Source organism: Callorhinchus milii, unplaced genomic scaffold (assembly GCF_018977255.1).
Source record: "Callorhinchus milii isolate IMCB2004 unplaced genomic scaffold, IMCB_Cmil_1.0 Scaffold5, whole genome shotgun sequence".
In the NCBI taxonomy this organism is placed as follows: Eukaryota; Metazoa; Chordata; class Chondrichthyes; order Chimaeriformes; family Callorhinchidae; genus Callorhinchus; species Callorhinchus milii.
Genome location: NW_024704746.1, coordinates 68199466 through 68218595, shown reverse-complemented (window position 1 = coordinate 68218595; position 19130 = coordinate 68199466). Strand labels below are relative to the sequence as shown.

At 44.3% G+C, this 19130-nt stretch overlaps 1 protein-coding gene and 2 long non-coding RNA genes across 3 annotated transcripts; all 3 read left to right on the top strand.

Annotated features, from left to right (window-relative positions):
* The first annotated feature begins 2405 nt into the window (after positions 1 to 2405).
* Positions 2406 to 5194, top strand: LOC121849161. Its single transcript, XR_006085122.1, has 3 exons — positions 2406 to 2505; positions 4798 to 4884; positions 5178 to 5194. It is a non-coding gene; the product is annotated as an uncharacterized LOC121849161 (long non-coding RNA).
* A 708-nt stretch (positions 5195 to 5902) lies between these two features.
* Positions 5903 to 12642, top strand: LOC103173133 (cephalotoxin-like protein). Its single transcript, XM_042335466.1, has 4 exons — positions 5903 to 5969; positions 9162 to 9803; positions 11227 to 11967; positions 12572 to 12642. The coding sequence occupies exons 1-4, from the start codon at positions 5903 to 5905 to the stop codon at positions 12640 to 12642; spliced, it is 1521 nt and encodes a 506-aa protein (XP_042191400.1).
* Positions 12643 to 16937: 4295 nt separating this feature from the next.
* Positions 16938 to 18741, top strand: LOC103171589. The gene is made up of 3 exons (XR_486834.2): positions 16938 to 17020; positions 17804 to 17856; positions 18293 to 18741. It is a non-coding gene; the product is annotated as an uncharacterized LOC103171589 (long non-coding RNA).
* Positions 18742 to 19130: the final 389 nt, after the last annotated feature.

The window sequence follows — 19130 nt, the reverse complement described above, 5'->3', positions numbered from 1 at the left end:
ACCGTAATAGCTTGATAATCAAGTGAACTACCTACTGATACCCCTCACTAACTCTCACCCATTATAAAGCTATGTAGCCCTTATCCTGTCTCCCAGCAAGACTCCCTACACCCAATATTGGGAAAGAGAATGGAGTTTTTCTTTCCCGGTGTCCTGTAGGAACAGGAACCGGCCATTCAACCGCTCAAGCCTGTTCCACCATTTTATAAGATCATGCCTGATCTGTACCTGAGCTCCAATTACCCGCCTCTGCCCCACATCTCTTGATACCCCGACTTAATAAATATCTATCCACTTCTGGCTTGAAAATGTGAATGGACCCAGCATCTCCACCCTTTTGGGGCAGGAGGAATGTTGAAGATTTCGACTCGCCTTTGGATGAAAAACTACATCCTGATTTCACTCCCAAGTGGGTTTTAGGCAACAATCCTTCAGAGAAAATTGATCATTTATTCTATGGCTGTTTGGGAGACATTGCTGTGCACAAATTGGTTGCTGTGTTTGCTCACGACATTGTGGCAAACCCTGTGAAGGTTGTGTGTTACTACTTCCTGGGTTCTTTTTCAAGCAGAACTGGTTCTTTTCATCACCTCTGTCCTTTCTTATCTGAAAATCGTTTGGCAATAAAAAATGTGGCAAAATTCCTTCCAGTTTTGTTTGGCAACTTTCACTGACTGAAGGCCAAGCCCAACACCCCCCCCCCCCACCACCCCGCCGCTCCCAATAATCCTTGCATTTAATATCACGCATATCTCAGAGCGCTTCACAGAATATACTGTAAAGTGAATTGAATGTATATTTGCGGGCGAAACGCGGCAGCCAATTGTGCACAGCAGCGTCCCCACAAACAGTCGTGGATTGAAGTGACCAATTTTATTATTGTTTTTTTCTTGAGGGATTATTATTATCAGGCGTGTGGAGTAAGGAAACTTGCCCAAGGTTTCGCCCTGACCTGCCGGGAATCAAACCCAGGTCTCTCCCTTTGCAAAACAAGTTCTCCAACCACTGAGCTACAGGACTTCCTCTTCTCATGGGCACCAGCCTGCCTCATGTCCCCTGTCCTACCCCTCGCCATTGACAGTCGAGCTTTCTGTGTAATTACCCACTCTTTGGAATTCCATCTGGAATCCCTTCGACTCACCTCTTCCTTCACCTCTTCCAAGATCTGCCTCAAGAGTTTCCTGTTGTTTCTGGAACTCGAATAAGCGAATGTTGTCTCTGGAACCGGGACTCTGATTTCTTTTGTAGAGTCCTATAGCTCAATGGTTTGAGCACTAGCTTCGCAAGTGAAAGGACCCAGGGTCGATTCCCAGGCAAAACGTTAGGCAAGTTTCCTAACTCCAGACGCCTCTATTAAACGAGCAGTAAATAGGAACCAACCCGGTTGTTTGTCGATTGGCGGATCACTTTGATCACTTTTCTGGGGGTAATAAACCCTTCAAAAAACAATCTATGACTGTTTGTGGGACAATTCTGTGCGCAATTGGCTGCCGCATTTTGCCATGAAATATAGTCAATTCACTATGCCGTATATTCTGTGAAGCGCTTTGAGACGTCTCGAAGATGTGAGAAGGCGCCATATCAAATGCTAGGATTATTATTATTATTAGATTAGGCTATGCACTAAAAGTGCTGAAATGCGGCTTGAAGCCTCATCCGAGTCAGTCTGAAACCTATTTTAATTCCACGGATAAATGAAATACCTTAAAACCAGATTTACAAGGAAATTTTCAACAAGAAATGCACAGTATGTAAATAATGCCAAGATTTGTGATAAAGAAGGTGGATTTCTTCATAACTAGAAAAGATAGGAACCCTCGCTATCCAGACAAGAATACCATTTGAATCTTAAAGGAGATGGGGACTGACACATTTCATTCATTTCATTCATTCGGCTGCCATGTGTCTCCCAGAAAATATACGGTCAATTCACTTTACAGTATATCCTGTGAAGCGCATGAGGACGCCCTTCTGGGGTGAAAGGTGCTGAACCAAATCATGGGTTATTTTACTATTTCTATTATTTACAGTTTGTAGGACCTGGCGATGTGCAAACTGCCTCCGAACACACAGTCAATTGATGGCAATTTCCTGTGAAGCTCTTTGTAAGGGTTAATGTCATTCTGTGCCCTTTCCTGCCGGACATTTGCTGAAAGTGCAAACTCCTTACCAGTTCCTGGGTTGACCCCACTCGGATTGCCATGAGATCCATAAAAACCTGCGAGAAAAGTATGTTTATTTAAAATTATCTTTTTTGAACGTTTCACAATAAAAAGATCTATAAATAAAGGGATTCGTGGTTGGAGTTCATTGTCTTTTTGGGGACGGACAGGCTGGGAGGAATCAGTGTTCGTCAGGTGAACCTATATCAAATGCAAGGATTATTATCAGGGAGTGTTTGATTTTGAACAAAGGGTTACTGTTCAAAAGTAAACACTCAAATAGTGATCCAGAGAGTGCTTCTTCACAACAGAATTCCAAACTTTGCCCCAGCGAAGCATCACGGTAAGTAAAACAACAGAACTCCCTGCACCAACACCGTAATAGCTTGATAATCAAGTGAACTACCTACTGATACCCCTCACTAACTCTCACCCATTATAAAGCTATGTAGCCCTTATCCTGTCTCCCAGCAAGACTCCCTACACCCAATATTGGGAAAGAGAATGGAGTTTTTCTTTCCCGGTGTCCTGTAGGAACAGGAACCGGCCATTCAACCGCTCAAGCCTGTTCCACCATTTTATAAGATCATGCCTGATCTGTACCTGAGCTCCAATTACCCGCCTCTGCCCCACATCTCTTGATACCCCGACTTAATAAATATCTATCCACTTCTGGCTTGAAAATGTGAATGGACCCAGCATCTCCACCCTTTTGGGGCAGGAGGAATGTTGAAGATTTCGACTCGCCTTTGGATGAAAAACTACATCCTGATTTCACTCCCAAGTGGGTTTTAGGCAACAATCCTTCAGAGAAAATTGATCATTTATTCTATGGCTGTTTGGGAGACATTGCTGTGCACAAATTGGTTGCTGTGTTTGCTCACGACATTGTGGCAAACCCTGTGAAGGTTGTGTGTTACTACTTCCTGGGTTCTTTTTCAAGCAGAACTGGTTCTTTTCATCACCTCTGTCCTTTCTTATCTGAAAATCGTTTGGCAATAAAAAATGTGGCAAAATTCCTTCCAGTTTTGTTTGGCAACTTTCACTGACTGAAGGCCAAGCCCAACACCCCCCCCCCACCACCCCGCCGCTCCCAATAATCCTTGCATTTAATATCACGCATATCTCAGAGCGCTTCACAGAATATACTGTAAAGTGAATTGAATGTATATTTGCGGGCGAAACGCGGCAGCCAATTGTGCACAGCAGCGTCCCCACAAACAGTCGTGGATTGAAGTGACCAATTTTATTATTGTTTTTTTCTTGAGGGATTATTATTATCAGGCGTGTGGAGTAAGGAAACTTGCCCAAGGTTTCGCCCTGACCTGCCGGAATCAAACCCAGGTCTCTCCCTTGCAAAACAAGTTCTCCAACCACTGAGCTACAGGACTTCCTCTTCTCATGGGCACCAGCCTGCCTCATGTCCCCTGTCCTACCCCTCGCCATTGACAGTCGAGCTTTCTGTGTAATTACCCACTCTTTGGAATTCCATCTGGAATCCCTTCGACTCACCTCTTCCTTCACCTCTTCCAAGATCTGCCTCAAGAGTTTCCTGTTGTTTCTGGAACTCGAATAAGCGAATGTTGTCTCTGGAACCGGGACTCTGATTTCTTTTGTAGAGTCCTATAGCTCAATGGTTTGAGCACTAGCTTCGCAAGTGAAAGGACCCAGGGTCGATTCCCAGGCAAAACGTTAGGCAAGTTTCCTAACTCCAGACGCCTCTATTAAACGAGCAGTAAATAGGAACCCGGTTGTTTGTCGATTGGCGGATCACTTTGATCACTTTTCTGGGGGTAATAAACCCTTCAAAAAACAATCTATGACTGTTTGTGGGACAATTCTGTGCGCAATTGGCTGCCGCATTTTGCCATGAAATATAGTCAATTCACTATGCCGTATATTCTGTGAAGCGCTTTGAGACGTCTCGAAGATGTGAGAAGGCGCCATATCAAATGCTAGGATTATTATTATTATTAGATTAGGCTATGCACTAAAAGTGCTGAAATGCGGCTTGAAGCCTCATCCGAGTCAGTCTGAAACCTGTTTTAATTCCACGGATAAATTAAAATCAGATTTACAAGGAAAATGTACAACAAGAAATGCACAGTATGTAAATAATGCCAAGATTTGTGATAAAGAAGGTGGATTTCTTCATAACTAGCAAAGATAGGAACCCTCGCTATCCAGACAAGAATACCATTTGAATCTTAAAGGAGATGGGGACTGATACATTTCATTGCAAGTTTTGCAAGTTAATTTCAGTCAATTCAGGAAATATTCCTGTGGATTGGCAAGTAGCTAACAGTGAAGCCATTATTTGAAAGAAAAGAAAGGTAAGTTTAACATCAAACAGGTTGGTAAATCTAACATCAAGTGGGTAGCTTCTTGGTGAGAGGCACTCGCAAGTGAGAGGACCGAGGTTTGATTCCCGGGCAAGCAAAACTTTGGGTAAGTTTCCTTATGCCACACCCATGGTGTAATGTCTCAGAGACACGACTGATGTGTTGTGACACTGTAAATGTGGTAGCAGGGCTTAAAGGGTTAAATTGCGAGTACAGGTTGCGCAAACTTAGTCTCTATTTGCGCTGCGGTAACTGCTGGAGTTTAATCAGCTGAAACCATTCTTCATGTCCAGACATAGTTCACGACACTGCACCTGCTCAGGACAAGTTACAATATGAACTGTAAAGAAAGTGGAGACTCCTATTGGACTGTGAGTGAGGTAAGAGTAATAATAATAATAATAATAATAATAATCCTTGCATTTGATACAGTGCCTCATGTCTTCTACACGAGTCAAAGCTCCTCACGGAATATACTGTAAAGTGAACTGACTGTATTTTGTGGGCAAAACGCAGCAGCCAATAGCACACGGCAGTGTCCCCACAAACAGTCGTGGATTGAGTAACCAAATTATTGTTATCATCTTTTTTTTGATTGATTATTACCTCCAGAAAAGTGATCCACCAATCGACTGATAACCAGGTTTCTCACTGTTCACTGCTTTATGAACAGAGTCGTGTGGAGTAAGGGAACTTTCCCAACCTTTCCTCCCGCCTGGGAATCAAGCCCAGGTCGTGTCGCTTGCGAGGTGAGTGCTCTAACCGCTGAGCTACAGGACTGCACAAGGTAATTTCGCTATTTACACTGCGGAGATCAAGAACACGGAACGCAGAACTCGGTAAGTTTAATGTCAGTTATGTAAAGAAACAGTTGGAAGAATGTTAAGAGGAATATTTAACTTGTAGAAAATCACCTCTCGCCACATGAAATCATTCGGCTTTGATTTGTGAAAGGAAAGCCATGTTTATGGGATCCGCTGCTGTTTATCAAAGTCTCAAAACATACCAATTTGACCGCGCTTTCAGTCTCGTTTCCCTCCTCACCCCCAGCTCAGGTGCCCAACTAGCACTGTCAAGCACCTTGAGACGTCCTCCCAGTGTGAAAGGCGCTGCATAGATGTAAATTGTATTTTGTTGTAAAGGTGGCATTCTAGGTATAATATCAACAAAACCATTGAATGCAAATGCACAGAGGAAATGTCAGTTAAGCAACAGCTTGCACCCAGTTTTGAGTATTGTCTACGTCTGCTTTTATCAAAGGATTGGGTCTCCGTGTATTCCCATCACTGCTCAATTCAATATTTTGGCCTTTTTTATGTTTCAGAAGGCGCCAACTCTACTCCCTGAGCAGAGCACAGGCTCCATCTTTGGCCTCTTCTTTATCTACCAATGGCAAGCATGACTTTCCACCAAAGACTCTGTTTGGTTCTCGTGTACTGTGTCTTGGCTCAGGCATTATCTCCTGGTACGTATCATTGGCTTTCTCTTCAAATAACTTGTCCTGTGCTGCCGTAGTCTTCAGACTGTCTTGTTCGCTCTGTGTCAATAAATTCCCCCCTGCCTCACCATTTGGGTCACCTTCTTCATGTTTATGAGATTCACCCGACACAGTCAATCAATCTCTCTCCTCAGGCTCTTTTCCACTCTCCCTGAAAACAGCTGTTTTGTGTCACACCCCTCCTCAAAAAACCCACCCTCGATCCCTCTAATCTCCCCACTACCATACCATTTCCATCCTACCCATCCTTGCCAAACCCCTGCAATGCACTGTTGCAGGTCAACTTCAGTCACACCTCTCCCTCCACTCCCTACTCAAGCCCCTGCAGTCAGGTTTTCACCCTGACTGCCCACAGCACAGAGACAGCGCTTGTCAAAGTCACAAATAATGTCTCTATTGGTGATCAGGACTCCCTCTGCCCCTGTTGGATAATTTTCCGTTTCTACCTTCTTTGTATACTTCTGCAATTGGATGTTAGTTCATTCAGCAATAAACACAGTCACACAGTTCAATCACTAAGAGTACATTTATTCAACTAACTCAGGACCAGTCAGTTCAGTCTGGTACAGAGTTAGGGTCGTAGCTGCCGACCCCGGTGTAGGATTCAACAATGGCATTTATACACTATGGGGAGGATCCTTCTCCTCCAATCGTTAGATTTGGTCATAGGTGACAATGTGGTCGAGACATAGAATGTGTATTGGGCATTGTCCATTGTCTCATACTCCGAGGCTGCGGTTAGTCTGCGCATATATCTGTTGATTCGGGCTTACTTCCTTCATGGAACCAGTCTGCGCATACATCTGTTGATTCGGGCTTACTTCCTTCATGGAATCAGTCGTAACTGGTTCCATGCAGTTGAGCTGCACGTTTCTAAGATCAGATAACACAGTCTGCCAAGCTTCTCATTGCAGGGTTTACTAAAGGTTATAATTTGTGCCTTTTTATCCATCAGCCCCCTTGTCCTCCTGGATCCCATGGCCATATTCGACACGCCATCCTCCTCGCATGGTTCGACTCCTACTTAACCAACCACCTCCATTTTATCTTGGCAAATGGTTTCTCCTCTTACTGGACACATACGGGTTACCCCAGGGCTCCATCCTTCACCTCTTCATTTCCTTATCTACATGTTCCTTCTGAGCAATGTCATCCACAGACACGGGGTAAATTTCCACATGTTTGCGGATGACACACAAATCTACTTTGCCTCCAGCACAAACTCCACGTCCCCCTGATGCTCTATCAGTTCGTCTGGCAGACATGAAGGCTTTCATGAGCGCAAACTTCCTGCAGCTGAATGTGGAGAAGACGGAAGCCATACTCCTTGGCTCCCATCAACGTCTTCACTCCTGCAGATCTGAACTCCTCTCCCTCACATTCATCGAACAAGTGCGCAATCTAGGCGCCTGGTGCGACCCCTAGCTTTCCTTCCTCTCCCACATCCAGTCCCTGACCAGACCAACTTCTTCCACCTCCGCCACATTGCCTGCCTCTGACCTTACCTTACCCCAAGTACAGCCGAAACCTCGTGCATGCGCTTGTCAGTTCCTGCCTGGATTACTCAAACTGACTCCTCGCTGGTCTCCCCAGCTCCACTATTCAAAAGTTAATTCAGAAGTCTGCCGCCCGCATACTGACCCGGATCAAACTCCGTACCCACATCTCACCAGTTCTGACCAAGCTCCACTTGCTCCCCATCATCGAACGGAGATACTAACCTGCTTGGAGGGTGCTATAGTTGTTGTTGATCTTCATTTTATACCCCTTACCTGACCCAAACCCACCGAGGGTCTCACCTCCTTAAATACCAAGGATAAGTGGATACAGCTAACAAGAAAGATTGGAAAGGTAGCAGCTTTTCTCTCTGGACTTGAGACAGTTAAAGGGGTTTAAAGATTATAAAAGGATTCTGTATAGTCTGTTTCCATGCGTTTGTGAGTCCAAATGTAGTCCAAATATATGTAGGATAGATAGCAACAGATCTACAACAAAAATTGCATACTTACAGTTCTGGTCACCATAACATGAGGGAGCTACCCAGCTCCGAGAGGCAGAGCAGAGGAGAGCAATGAGGATGATTCCCAATGTTAGAGGAATGAGTAGTGAGCAGCAATTAAACAAGTTGGGCTCTTCAGTCTTGAGAGAAGATGACTCAGAGGGAACTCATAGTGTTCTATAACATTCGAAACAGGGATTAAAAACAAGTAAATCCAGATCAACAACAACAACAACATTACATTTGAGACCAAAGAGCAAGAGGACATAGTTTTAGAGTTGGAAAGGGTCATTTCAGCACAGACACCAGGAATTATTTATTTAGAGAGAGGGTGTACAACAACTGGTTGCCAGGAAAGGTGGTAAAGGCCAGGACACTGGACTCATTTAAAAGCATTTGTTGCAGTGCCAGGAGGGATGGTACGGTGGGTGTTCTGGAGCATTGAGATCAGAAGGGCTGAAGTGCCTTCTTCATTCAAACCAATCTTGTGATCTTGTATCACTCTATATATCAATGTAAGCCTATGACTATGTTTAGGGTGAGACAGGACTGTACGTAGGCAATGCTCAAAAGCAGCCAGTATCAGATGAAGACTGGGGTGTAGGTTTTGAAGCAAATCTGAGGGTCAAAGAAAATATCAAGTTTCCACCGAATAAATAACAATTGGTTACTTATAAGTTTGATCTTTGCTTTGTGAAACCGACAATAAACCTTTCTTTTATTTCAGTGACAAACTCCTCAATGTCAACAACCAAGAATCCAGTCTCTCAATTCGGTGTGTATGTTTTCTTACCGTCCCTTTGATTTCATTACATATTATAAATAATAATCCTTACATTTAAATACCAATAAATATAATAATCCTACATCCAGCACATACCTACTTTCATATAATGTCTTTCGTATTGGGAGGATGTCATAAAGCGCTTGTCATCAGCAGTGAACTAGAGAGCACTGCGGAAGGTTGACTTGATTCTGACATTCTTTGCCAAGTTCCAAGGAGACCCCAATTACCTCCCCCTAAGGAGGATAGTCACCAGTTGGTCATTTCACATCCGGCAATCGTTTGAGCATTTACTTACCATTCTGCAGTGAGTATTAAACATCCCAACGTGAAGCTTGTCTTATCTAAAGAAAACTAATCCTTTTGTTTTCTTCAGATTACCAAGTTGAGGTTGAAACTAACCTGGACCTTTCCGAGTTACTGTTGGAAAAAACAAATTCTGATATTTCCAAAGGACTGGAGATTGTGGATGATGTCCTAAATATTGCTGATAAGATAACTCAGGTCACTCAGATCGAAGTACTGAGCAAACAAACAAAACTGCTGAAGTTTGCTTCTGGTTTAGGAAATGTTCTATCGGTACTCAATGTTTTTGGTGCTGTGGCCAGTTTTATTTTCTCCTTCTTGTTGCCAAGTGACCTGGAAATTATTAATAAGAGATTTGATGAGGTTAACCGAAAGTTGGACAGCATCTCTAACAAACTTACCCAAATGGAAACCAGTATCAAAACATCCATAGCATTCCATACCTTCCTTACAACCTACATCCAGTGGGAATACGCCATCAGGAATGGAGCAGAGAAACTGCAAGCTATCAGAGAGGAAATGGGAAAAACACGAGATGAAAGGAAGCAGATGATCCTGGCTTTAGATTACGTGACCTACTACAATGACAATCAATTGGAGGCAAGCACGCTCAACATGTATCGTATAACAGTTACAGCAAACAGCGCAACTAACAGGAACCTGTTTGATCTCTTCATTGAGGAACACTCTTGTGATATTAATGAGCTATCAGGTACAGAATTTTTTTAATGTCATTGTTTGATGTCAGTGAAGTGACTAATTTAATTCCAACTGGAATTGCATGTGAGAATTGGATAGGTACTTAACAAGGAAAAATGTGCAGGGCTATACAACAAGAACAACTTGCACTTACTTGTTGTATAGTGCCCTCCACACAGGGTAGAGTCTCAGAGGGCTTTACAGTGGCGGAGCCTGATTCTGAGTCAGGGAGAGTGGCCGTAACCATGGTCGAAGAGGAAGGTTTTCAGGCGGGACTGGATAGTGGAATGGGAGGAGGTGGTATAGTGGCACCTCTTGTGCTGGCATGGGAAGGTGCCGAGGGGGAGCAGAGGAACTGTTAGTGGTGATGGAGGAATGACTCAGAGTCACGGAGGGAAAGGTCCCTTCGGAGTGCTGAGAGGGGAGGGGAGGGAAAGATACGTTTAATCCCATACCACTGTCCAGAGTTGGACATAGTTGGACCCTGAGCTCCGGTCTCTTGCCACTTCAACTCTCCCTCCTGCTCGCACTCTGACCTCTCCATCCACAGTCTCCTATGCTGTTCCAATGAGCTACAGCGCAAGCTCGAGGACCAGCACCTCATTTATCTGCACGGGACCTTACAGCTCTCTGGCCTCAATATTGATTTTAACAATTTCAGACCATAACAGCTCACCTTCCCCCTCCCCCTCTTCTGTGACCATTACCACAGCATCTTGGTCCCGGACACAGCTTTTCTCTCCCTGATCTGCCTGTTTTGTTGCAAGTTGTTCCCCCCACCCCTTTTGCTCTGCAGTAGTAACACCTCTATTCCCCTGCTTCATTGCAATTTCCCCCTTTGCTTTGCATCATTAACACCTCTTTAACCCATCATCCATCCCCTGTCGTCTACCTCATTTTCTCCTTTGTCTTCCTTGCTCTGCCTCCCCCTTCTCTGTTAGCCCCAAAAGACTCTCCGTCCCAACGTGCCCCAGTTCTGACGAAGGGTCGTGGACCTGAAATATTGACTCACTTTCTCCATAGATGCTGCCTGACCTGCTGAGTGTTCCCAGTGACTTCTGTTTTTTTTTCTCTGAGGGACTGTTGGCCAGGACACCAAGACAGAGAAACTATCTTCCCTTTTCAAATAGTGCCATGGGATCATTAACTGAACAGGCCGGCAGGATCGAATGTCTCAATCGATGGACAGCACCTCCGACAATGAACACCCCACCGCTCCCCCCCCATCCCCCCCAGTCCTGAGTTGGAGGGTCAGCGTAGGCAGTATGAGTTGGCAAGTCCCAACATGGGGCTTGAACCCACAACCTTCTGACTCACAGGCGGGAGTGCGACTGACTGAGGCAGCTTAACAAACAAAGATCACAGAATTGTGGAATCTTCTTAAATTTGAGACTTTAAAAAAAATCCTAATTTAGACTTTTCCTTCCCTTTTCCAGGTTTAATGATCATTCTGAAAGGTCTGATGTTGAGTGCTGCTCAGCAAACACTGACTTATCACTATTTCAAGGGTAACGATGCTTTAGCCAAAAGCTCACATGAACGCGTGATAAACTACCTCTTTGAAATGCGCCAAGAATTTGAAAAACGTGTCTATTATTGCAAGGAGCACTCAATTGAAAATGCAAGGAAGGAAGTTGAGAAGATACTGACGGACATTAACACACCATTACCTGATATAGTGGTGCCAGTCATATCCCAAAGACTGACTCGCCTGTATCCCTGGTACGCCTGGGCAGTTGCTGAATTTAAGGAAATTGGCGATAAAATATGTCATTCACATCTGGAAAGAAAAGGTTCAAACTATTTCTTGGTTCAGAACTATGGCGAGCACCAAAAGAACATCATTGTTGCTTGGCAGGATGTCAATGAACACTTGAGCTGCACTGATGTTTCACATGTTAGAACCCTAGTCCCCTATCAGCGCTGCGCTAAGTGTTCCGATGAACATGTCAAAGCTTCAGAGGAAATACTGACCCAAAAACGCTGTCCGGACAATTTGAAAATGATTTGCCAGCTGCCTCATTATATCAAACTCCCGGTCTGGGACTGGCTTGGAGTCCATGTTGAGGCACAGAGAGATCTGTGTAGTCAGCCAATGGCCTGCAATGGGCACGGGGGCTGTAACCTGATCCCACACACCAACCAGTTCATGTGTATCTGTCATCCGATGTACGAAGGTGAGACATGTGAGAAAGAAATCACTTTAAACAATGAGATTTTAAGCCATTTGTCCACTCTGCGTTCAGAGTTCATGGCTGCCAATGGGATACCTAATGTCGTAGACATTTATTTTGAATTACAGAATGTCGCTAAAGGATTGCAAGCTACTATGGGCAATATTGTAGATGCCATCACACACACACAGTCCTTGGTTAAACATTCAGAAATTCTGTATGAAACCAGCTATATTGCTGAGCTTTACACTGATTTACAGCAAGGAAACAAGAGTTTCAACACATTTGGAGAATTAATGGAAGAATTTCTAGCGATTAATTCCGAATACTATATTCTCTACAGATTGAAAGGCATTTTGCTTGGTGAAGGGATCGGGGACTTAGAAGAAGGAGATGATTTTTTTAACACATTCAAGAAAAACTATGTGTCTAACCACAACAATCCCTGTTCTAAAATGTATGCCACTGATGTAGGCAATTTGAAAAAAAAACTGCTTTTTCTTGATGAGGCAATTGGTGAAGCTTTGTTAATGTACAAACAGTGGAGCATTGACAAGGGTGACAAATCTGTAATTGTCAGTCTTGATGCATTTTCTGAGGATTTCAGGACCAGGCAAAGTAAATATCATGCCTATTGGAATAGGACGAGTTGTCCGAGTTTATCGGTTCCAGATTTAGTCCCAAGTTACTGTGATAAACAGCTCAGTTATGAAAATATGAAGGTCAGCCTCAAGTGTTTAGATCACAAATCCCCATCTCATAAGACAATAGAGTGCGTCAGGAGAAATGGTCAGCTGGTGTGGAGTGTGACACCGACCTGCAATTACCAATGGGCTGACTGGGGAAGTTGGAGTGCCTGTTCTGTTACCTGTGATGGGGGGAGGAGGAGTCGTACACGTGAATGTATTGGGCACAAGGCAAGTCTTTGTGGCTCAGAATCAAGACAGGAAGAGACCTGCAATACTGTACAATGCTGTTTGCCAAAGCATGGAAAGTACCAGTGTGGAAACGGGAGATGTATCTCTGCATCTTCACTGTGTGATGGGAAAGATGACTGTGGTAATGGAGAGGATGAGTCCAAATTAAAGTGTCCTCATTATATCCGGAACGGCGACACCATAGCTCTCAAATCCTCTTGTACACGTGACCACTGGCTGAGCAGTGATAGGGGTCATTGCAGAGTTAGACCTTGCCCAGGGACTGAAATGGAATATCATGAATGGAATAATTGCCGTAATGAGGTGTTTGTCATAAAAGCAGGAAGAAGAAGTGGTGATTCTCCTATTTATTATGGTGATGAAATTGCTATGTACTCTAATAAAGTGAGTCTCTGGGTAGCTTGCAGCCCTAGAGGAGGCTGGTGCGACTCTCGCCCTTGCCCAGGAAATGTTGATGGAAGGAATTTGCAAAACTGTGTTTTTGAACGGTTTTATATCTTTTCCTCTGCAAGAAGGGGTGTGTGTTCCTCAGACACTTACTCTGGATGCATAGGGAAACCTATTCAGCACGGAGACACTGTATTCATTCGGGCCAATTCTGATCGAAAATATTGGCTCAGTGAGGATGAGAAATGGGTCAGAACAAGGCCGTGTCCTGGGCGATATCTTGCCGAACATTGTCTTTGTGAGAAGTGGAGGATCTCCAAAAGAATGTAGGATAAGAGAGTTGCGTTTCAACGCTTGGTGGTGGTGTTTTACTGTAGAATTTAATCCAATTAATCAATACAAATCATTGTCAGGCTGCACGTGATTATATATTCAAACATCTTAGAAACTCACTGAGACAATTTATGGTTCACTGGTCCCGGGATAGTGATGCAAAGTAGCCCTGAGAGGGAGAAAAGCCAAGAAAATCCCACATCAATTTATCGGATGCTACCAGCCATCATCCTCATGGGTATGTGTTTGTGTGAACGGCATCAGGCTCAGAATAGGACACTAACTTTATTGAATACTACATAGAGTTAAACAGATACAAAATCTGGATCTAATCCCAATCAGTGTAGAGAACATTGTCTATAGGTTTATAATTGCGTAACCTAATCAACAACAACTTGCTTTGTAATAATTTTTACTGAACAAGGCACAAAAAAACTCTATTTCAGCTTTTTTATGATTAAATTTAATTGCGACGTTAAACATATCCACAGCGAAAACTGGTGTTCGATATTGACCGTAATGATTGACTGACTTACTGATGATGATGATGAAATATTGATTCATTTACTGATTTGTGTCTCTTCACTATGTAAATAGTGAGTGTGATTTTGTGGGGGGTGGGCTTGGGTAATGGGGCAACAGATAGCTAAAGGGCACTCAGTGATGTTGATACTGACAAGTTCATCCATGAATTTATTGCTGTCTCCCTTTTTTGGCTGTTCTGTGTACCAAGCAAATGTAAAAATTATAATGAAAGATTAAAAAGTAATGAAACTTTACCTTGAGCAAACAAAGAGTCAGGTTTTATTTGCAGCATAAAATATTTTTTTCTTCCCCTTTCAGTGTATCCTGTGAAGCACTTTGAGAAGTCACGACAACACAATAAGGTGCTGTATCACATGCAAAGATTATTATTATTATTATTATTATTATCTGACCATGTGAAGCTCGATAAGTTCATGAGGGAGAAAGGAATAGAAGGTTGTGCTGATAGGGTTAGTTGAGGATGGGCTCATGTGGAGCATAAACACCAGCATAGACCAGTTGGGCTGAATGGCCTTTCGGTGCTGCATATTCTATGTAATTCTATGCAATTTGTATGCGCACACTGTTGAAACATGTGGGTAACATCTCCCTCAAAGGCCAACTCATGACCTTCGGGGCTATCAGGAGGCAAAGTAAACCCAGGACATACTTTAGGATGCACCAAGACAGCAGAACAAGAGGACACGGGATCAGAGTTGTAAAGGACAGAAACCAGGAAGAGTTTTTTTACCCAGAGGGTAATTAACAACTGGAACTGGAGAGGTACAGGTACCAGGAAGGGTGGTTGATACCAGGCCCCGTCACTCTTCTAAAAAGCAGCTTGATGCTGTGACTGGGGATGGGTAGGGTGGGAGCTCTGGAGAGATGAGGTCACATGGACTGAAGGGACTTTTTCATCCAAACCAATCATGATCTCTATTAACAGATGTCAATTAAATCCATAAGTGCAATTTTGGGGCTCGGAGCTTCATAACTGTAAGATAATAAATTTACATTTACACAGCACCTTTCCAGGGACACAAGAAGGTGTCCCAAAGTGCTTGACAATGCTGGTTGGGCACCCGAGCAGCGGGTGGGAGCTGAGTGGGTAGGGAGGGGAAAGCACGGGCAAAGAGACAGACCTTGAATGAGGTGCGGGAGAGAGAGAGTTGGATGGACTCCGGAATGGAGTTCCGAGAGAGGGGCAGAAAGGCTGCCCGCTGATGGTGGGGCAGGGACATGAAGCAGGCTGGTGCTCACTAAGCGAAGGAGATCCCAGAGGTGGGGTTGGGGGAAGACTGTGAAGGGATTTAAAGGTGAGGACATGGATCTAGAACTCAGTCCGATGGGAGATGGCGAGCCAGCAGAGCCAAGGGAGGATGAGGGCGATGGGCTCGGAAAAATGAGGGGAGAGATAGTGTCAGAGATGGCCAATGTAGAAAAAAACTTCAACACCCAAAGACTTCCAAATATGCCAATTGGGTGGATGAGCAAATATCTCTTCTTCATTTCTGCTGAACGAGTCCAGATGTGTTTGTGTTACATTTTGTTGGCAGTTTTTAAGGAATTGTCAGTAGTGGGGACTGAACTCAAAGGGGCACTTTTATCCAAATCCACATCAAAAACAGATTTGTGCACATGAAGCAATGTTTCGTGTATTTAATCATAATAATAATCCTTGCATTTGATATTGCGCCTGAACACATCGTTGAGGTGTCTGAAAGCGATTTAGAGACTATAGTGTAAAAAGTGAATTGATTGTATTTTGTTGCCGAAACGTGGCAGCCATTTGCCCGCAGCATTGTCCCATAAACAGTCGTAGATTGAGTGAATTCTTTTTGAGGGATTATTACCCCCAGAAAAGGTCAATCGACTGACAACTGGGTACTTACTACTGGGTAAACAGAGGCATGTGGAGTAAGGAGACTTGCCTAAGGTTTTGCCATGCCCAAGAATTGAACCTGGGTCCACTTGCTTGCGAGGTGAGTGCGCTAACCACTACACTATGGAACAAAACCAACAAATAACATTTGTACAGTGCCTTTCACATCAGGATGATGCATCAAGGTGCCGGGTAGTCAGAGATTTGGACTCGAGCTGGGGGTTCGGATGAGGAAGGGTGGAGGATAGTGTGGCAAGAGGGTCGGGGTAAGAGGGTGACTGAAGGCACGGTCAAAGAGGAGGAGGGTTTAATGCTGGCCTTGAAAGAGACAGGGGAGGGAGCAAGGCAAAGGAACTGTGGGATGGAGTTCCAGAAGGTGGGGACAGAGAGGCTGAAGGCCCGACCGCTGATGGTCGGGGGAATGTGGAGCACGCTGGAACCTACTGAGTGGAGGGAGTGGACAGGTTGATATGGCATCAGCAATTCGCAGAGGTAAGAAGGAGCAAAGCCGTGGAGGGCTTTGAAGGCAAAAGCGACTTCATTTGATGAGGACTCACTACGGGTACCACAACATCACTGCCTAAACAGTGACCGGCTGGGCTACTACCAACAAAATCTCCAATGTCTTTATTATTATTATATTATTATTATGGAAGATAATGTTGGGGAATTTTGAAATGACTGCTGTGGAATTCCGAGGGACTGAATTTTCCCCACTGCTTGATGTATTTAAATGTCCACTGCCTGTTGGTTCAAGAACCAGACGAACTGACACGTTTGTTTGTGGGGTTTGCACGCTCAGAACAACCAGCTGCTGTGGTGTGGGCACTCCTTGGAGCTTCAATTCCCTTTACATTGCCGCTGAGTATCGGTTTCGTTTCACATTGGACGGGTGACTGAAACGTAATGTTACGTCTGGGGCAGTGCCAGACTGTGCTTATAAGAGGCTGCTCTCGGCCGTGCTCTTCCTTTCTGCTCTATCCTTTCTGAGGTAAGGCTGACGATCGACTTGTTTATGCCCCGAATCACTCTTTCTCTCTCTCTCTGTTCATTATTGCCTTTAAGCTTTAACTTTATTGCCTTCATTATTGCCTTTAAGCTGAGATTTAACTTTCTCTCCTTTGTGTATTTTGCACTCCTCTCTCCTTTGCTTCTTTTTTTGATTCTCCCTCTCTGACCTGTTGCGTTATCATTTCTTGTACTTAATAATAATAATCATTACATTTGATGTAGCGCCTTATCACGTCGTTAAAGACGTTTCAAAGCGCTTCACAGAATGTAAAGTGAATCGACTGTATTTGTGGGTGAAACTTTACTGATGGCCCGGCTTTACTGCTCCACTCTTTCATTCGCTCTCACTCGAGCTCTGCTTCTCTCTCTCGCTCTCTTACTGGCTCTCTTCCCCTCTCCCTCCCTCTCACTTTCTCCCTCTCACTCACTCTCTCTCACTCTCCCTTGCTCTCTCACTTGCGCTCTCCCTCCCTCACGTCCTCTCATTCGCGTTCCCCCTCTCAGTGGTTAGAGCACTCCCCGGGTTAATAATAATTATTTGGTCACTCCAAGACTGTTTGTGGGACACTGCTGTGTGCAATTGGCTGCCGTTTCTTGCCCACAAAATATACAGTCAATTCACTTCACAACATATTCTCTGAAGCGCTTTGAGAGGTCTAGAATACTTAATAATGCACTATATCAAATCCAAGGATTATTATTATTGTTGAATCATGTTACTGACCATAGAAACGTTATCGGTTGTTTTATCCTCTTTTCACAGGGATGCCGTTGGGTGATCCCCACTTTCCTTGCTTGCAGTAGTTATCTCATATGGTGAGTACTACTTATCACAGGTCCTTTACAACAAGGAGAGGCAATGGAACCTTCATGGTCTGTGCTGGTGCTCACTCCCCACTGTAGCTCTCTACTCCAATCCCATTCCTTTGCTCTTTCCCCGTCATGTTTGGTTTCCTTACTCCACACGCCTCTATTTGCCCAGCAGTAAGTAGGAGCCCGGTTGTTAGTCGATTTGTTTTCTGGGGGTAATAATTCCGTCCCCCACAAAAAAATTGGCCACTCAACCGACAACCGTTTGTGGGACATGGCTGTGCGCAAATTGTCTGTCGCGTTTCACCCACAAAGCGCAATCAATCCACTTCACAGTATATCCTATGAAACGCTTTGAGACGTCTCAACAATGTGATAAGGCACTGTATCAAATGCAAGAAATATTATTATTTTGCAATCCTCCTGTGTGTTTTGTTGATAGGAGGAGGGAGGAGCATTCCTGCTTCCAACAGCAGGGTCACCGGTGCCTTTGGCGCTGGTGCGCGAGACGTGCTGATGAGAACAGAGAACGGATTCCATCCGTTGAGACAAAGTACTGGAGATGAGCGATTGAGGAATCAATAGCACCCACTCTTGTATGGAGTAGATTGAAAGTAATGACCTGGAGAAGTACTGAAAGAGCTGAGCACTGAAAGCACTGAAAGCGACAGAACAAACAACCGACATAATAATGCAATTAAAGCCTACTGAATTTTGAATGCCTAAACTATATTTTATTTACGTTTTTGCGGCTTATGTATGTCTGCGTTGCTTGGTTCGGTGGGCTTGGGTCGCCCAGCCGGTAAAGACAAACACCCCGCATTTTAAAAGGCTGTACGCGTTTTCTCTCTGTCCAAAATAAAATAAAAATAGCAAAACCTGGAACATGAACATGAATCCTGCATTGTCTTTGTGTTTTGGGGTATGTGAAGGGGAGTGGGGTGGGGGGGGGGTTATATGTGCGTCTGTGTGTGTAGAGAGGAGGGAAGATTTGTGGTGTTGGGGTTGGTGATGTCGTAGGCGTAGGGACTGTGGGATGAAATTCCAAAGGGTGGGTGCAGGGCGGGAGACATGGAGCAGACCAGAGCACTACGCTCGATCGAAGGGAACAACAGATCGTAAGATTGTCAAACCACAAATCTTGAGCAGGCACTAGCAGGAAAAGAAAGGTTTTTCTTCACCGATCTTACGTTGTTTTGCTGCCTTGGGATATGCTGTAGGGCCACAGAACCATTTCTATATAACCCCAGCTCGGGTCTGAAATGCTGTACACCGTCCAG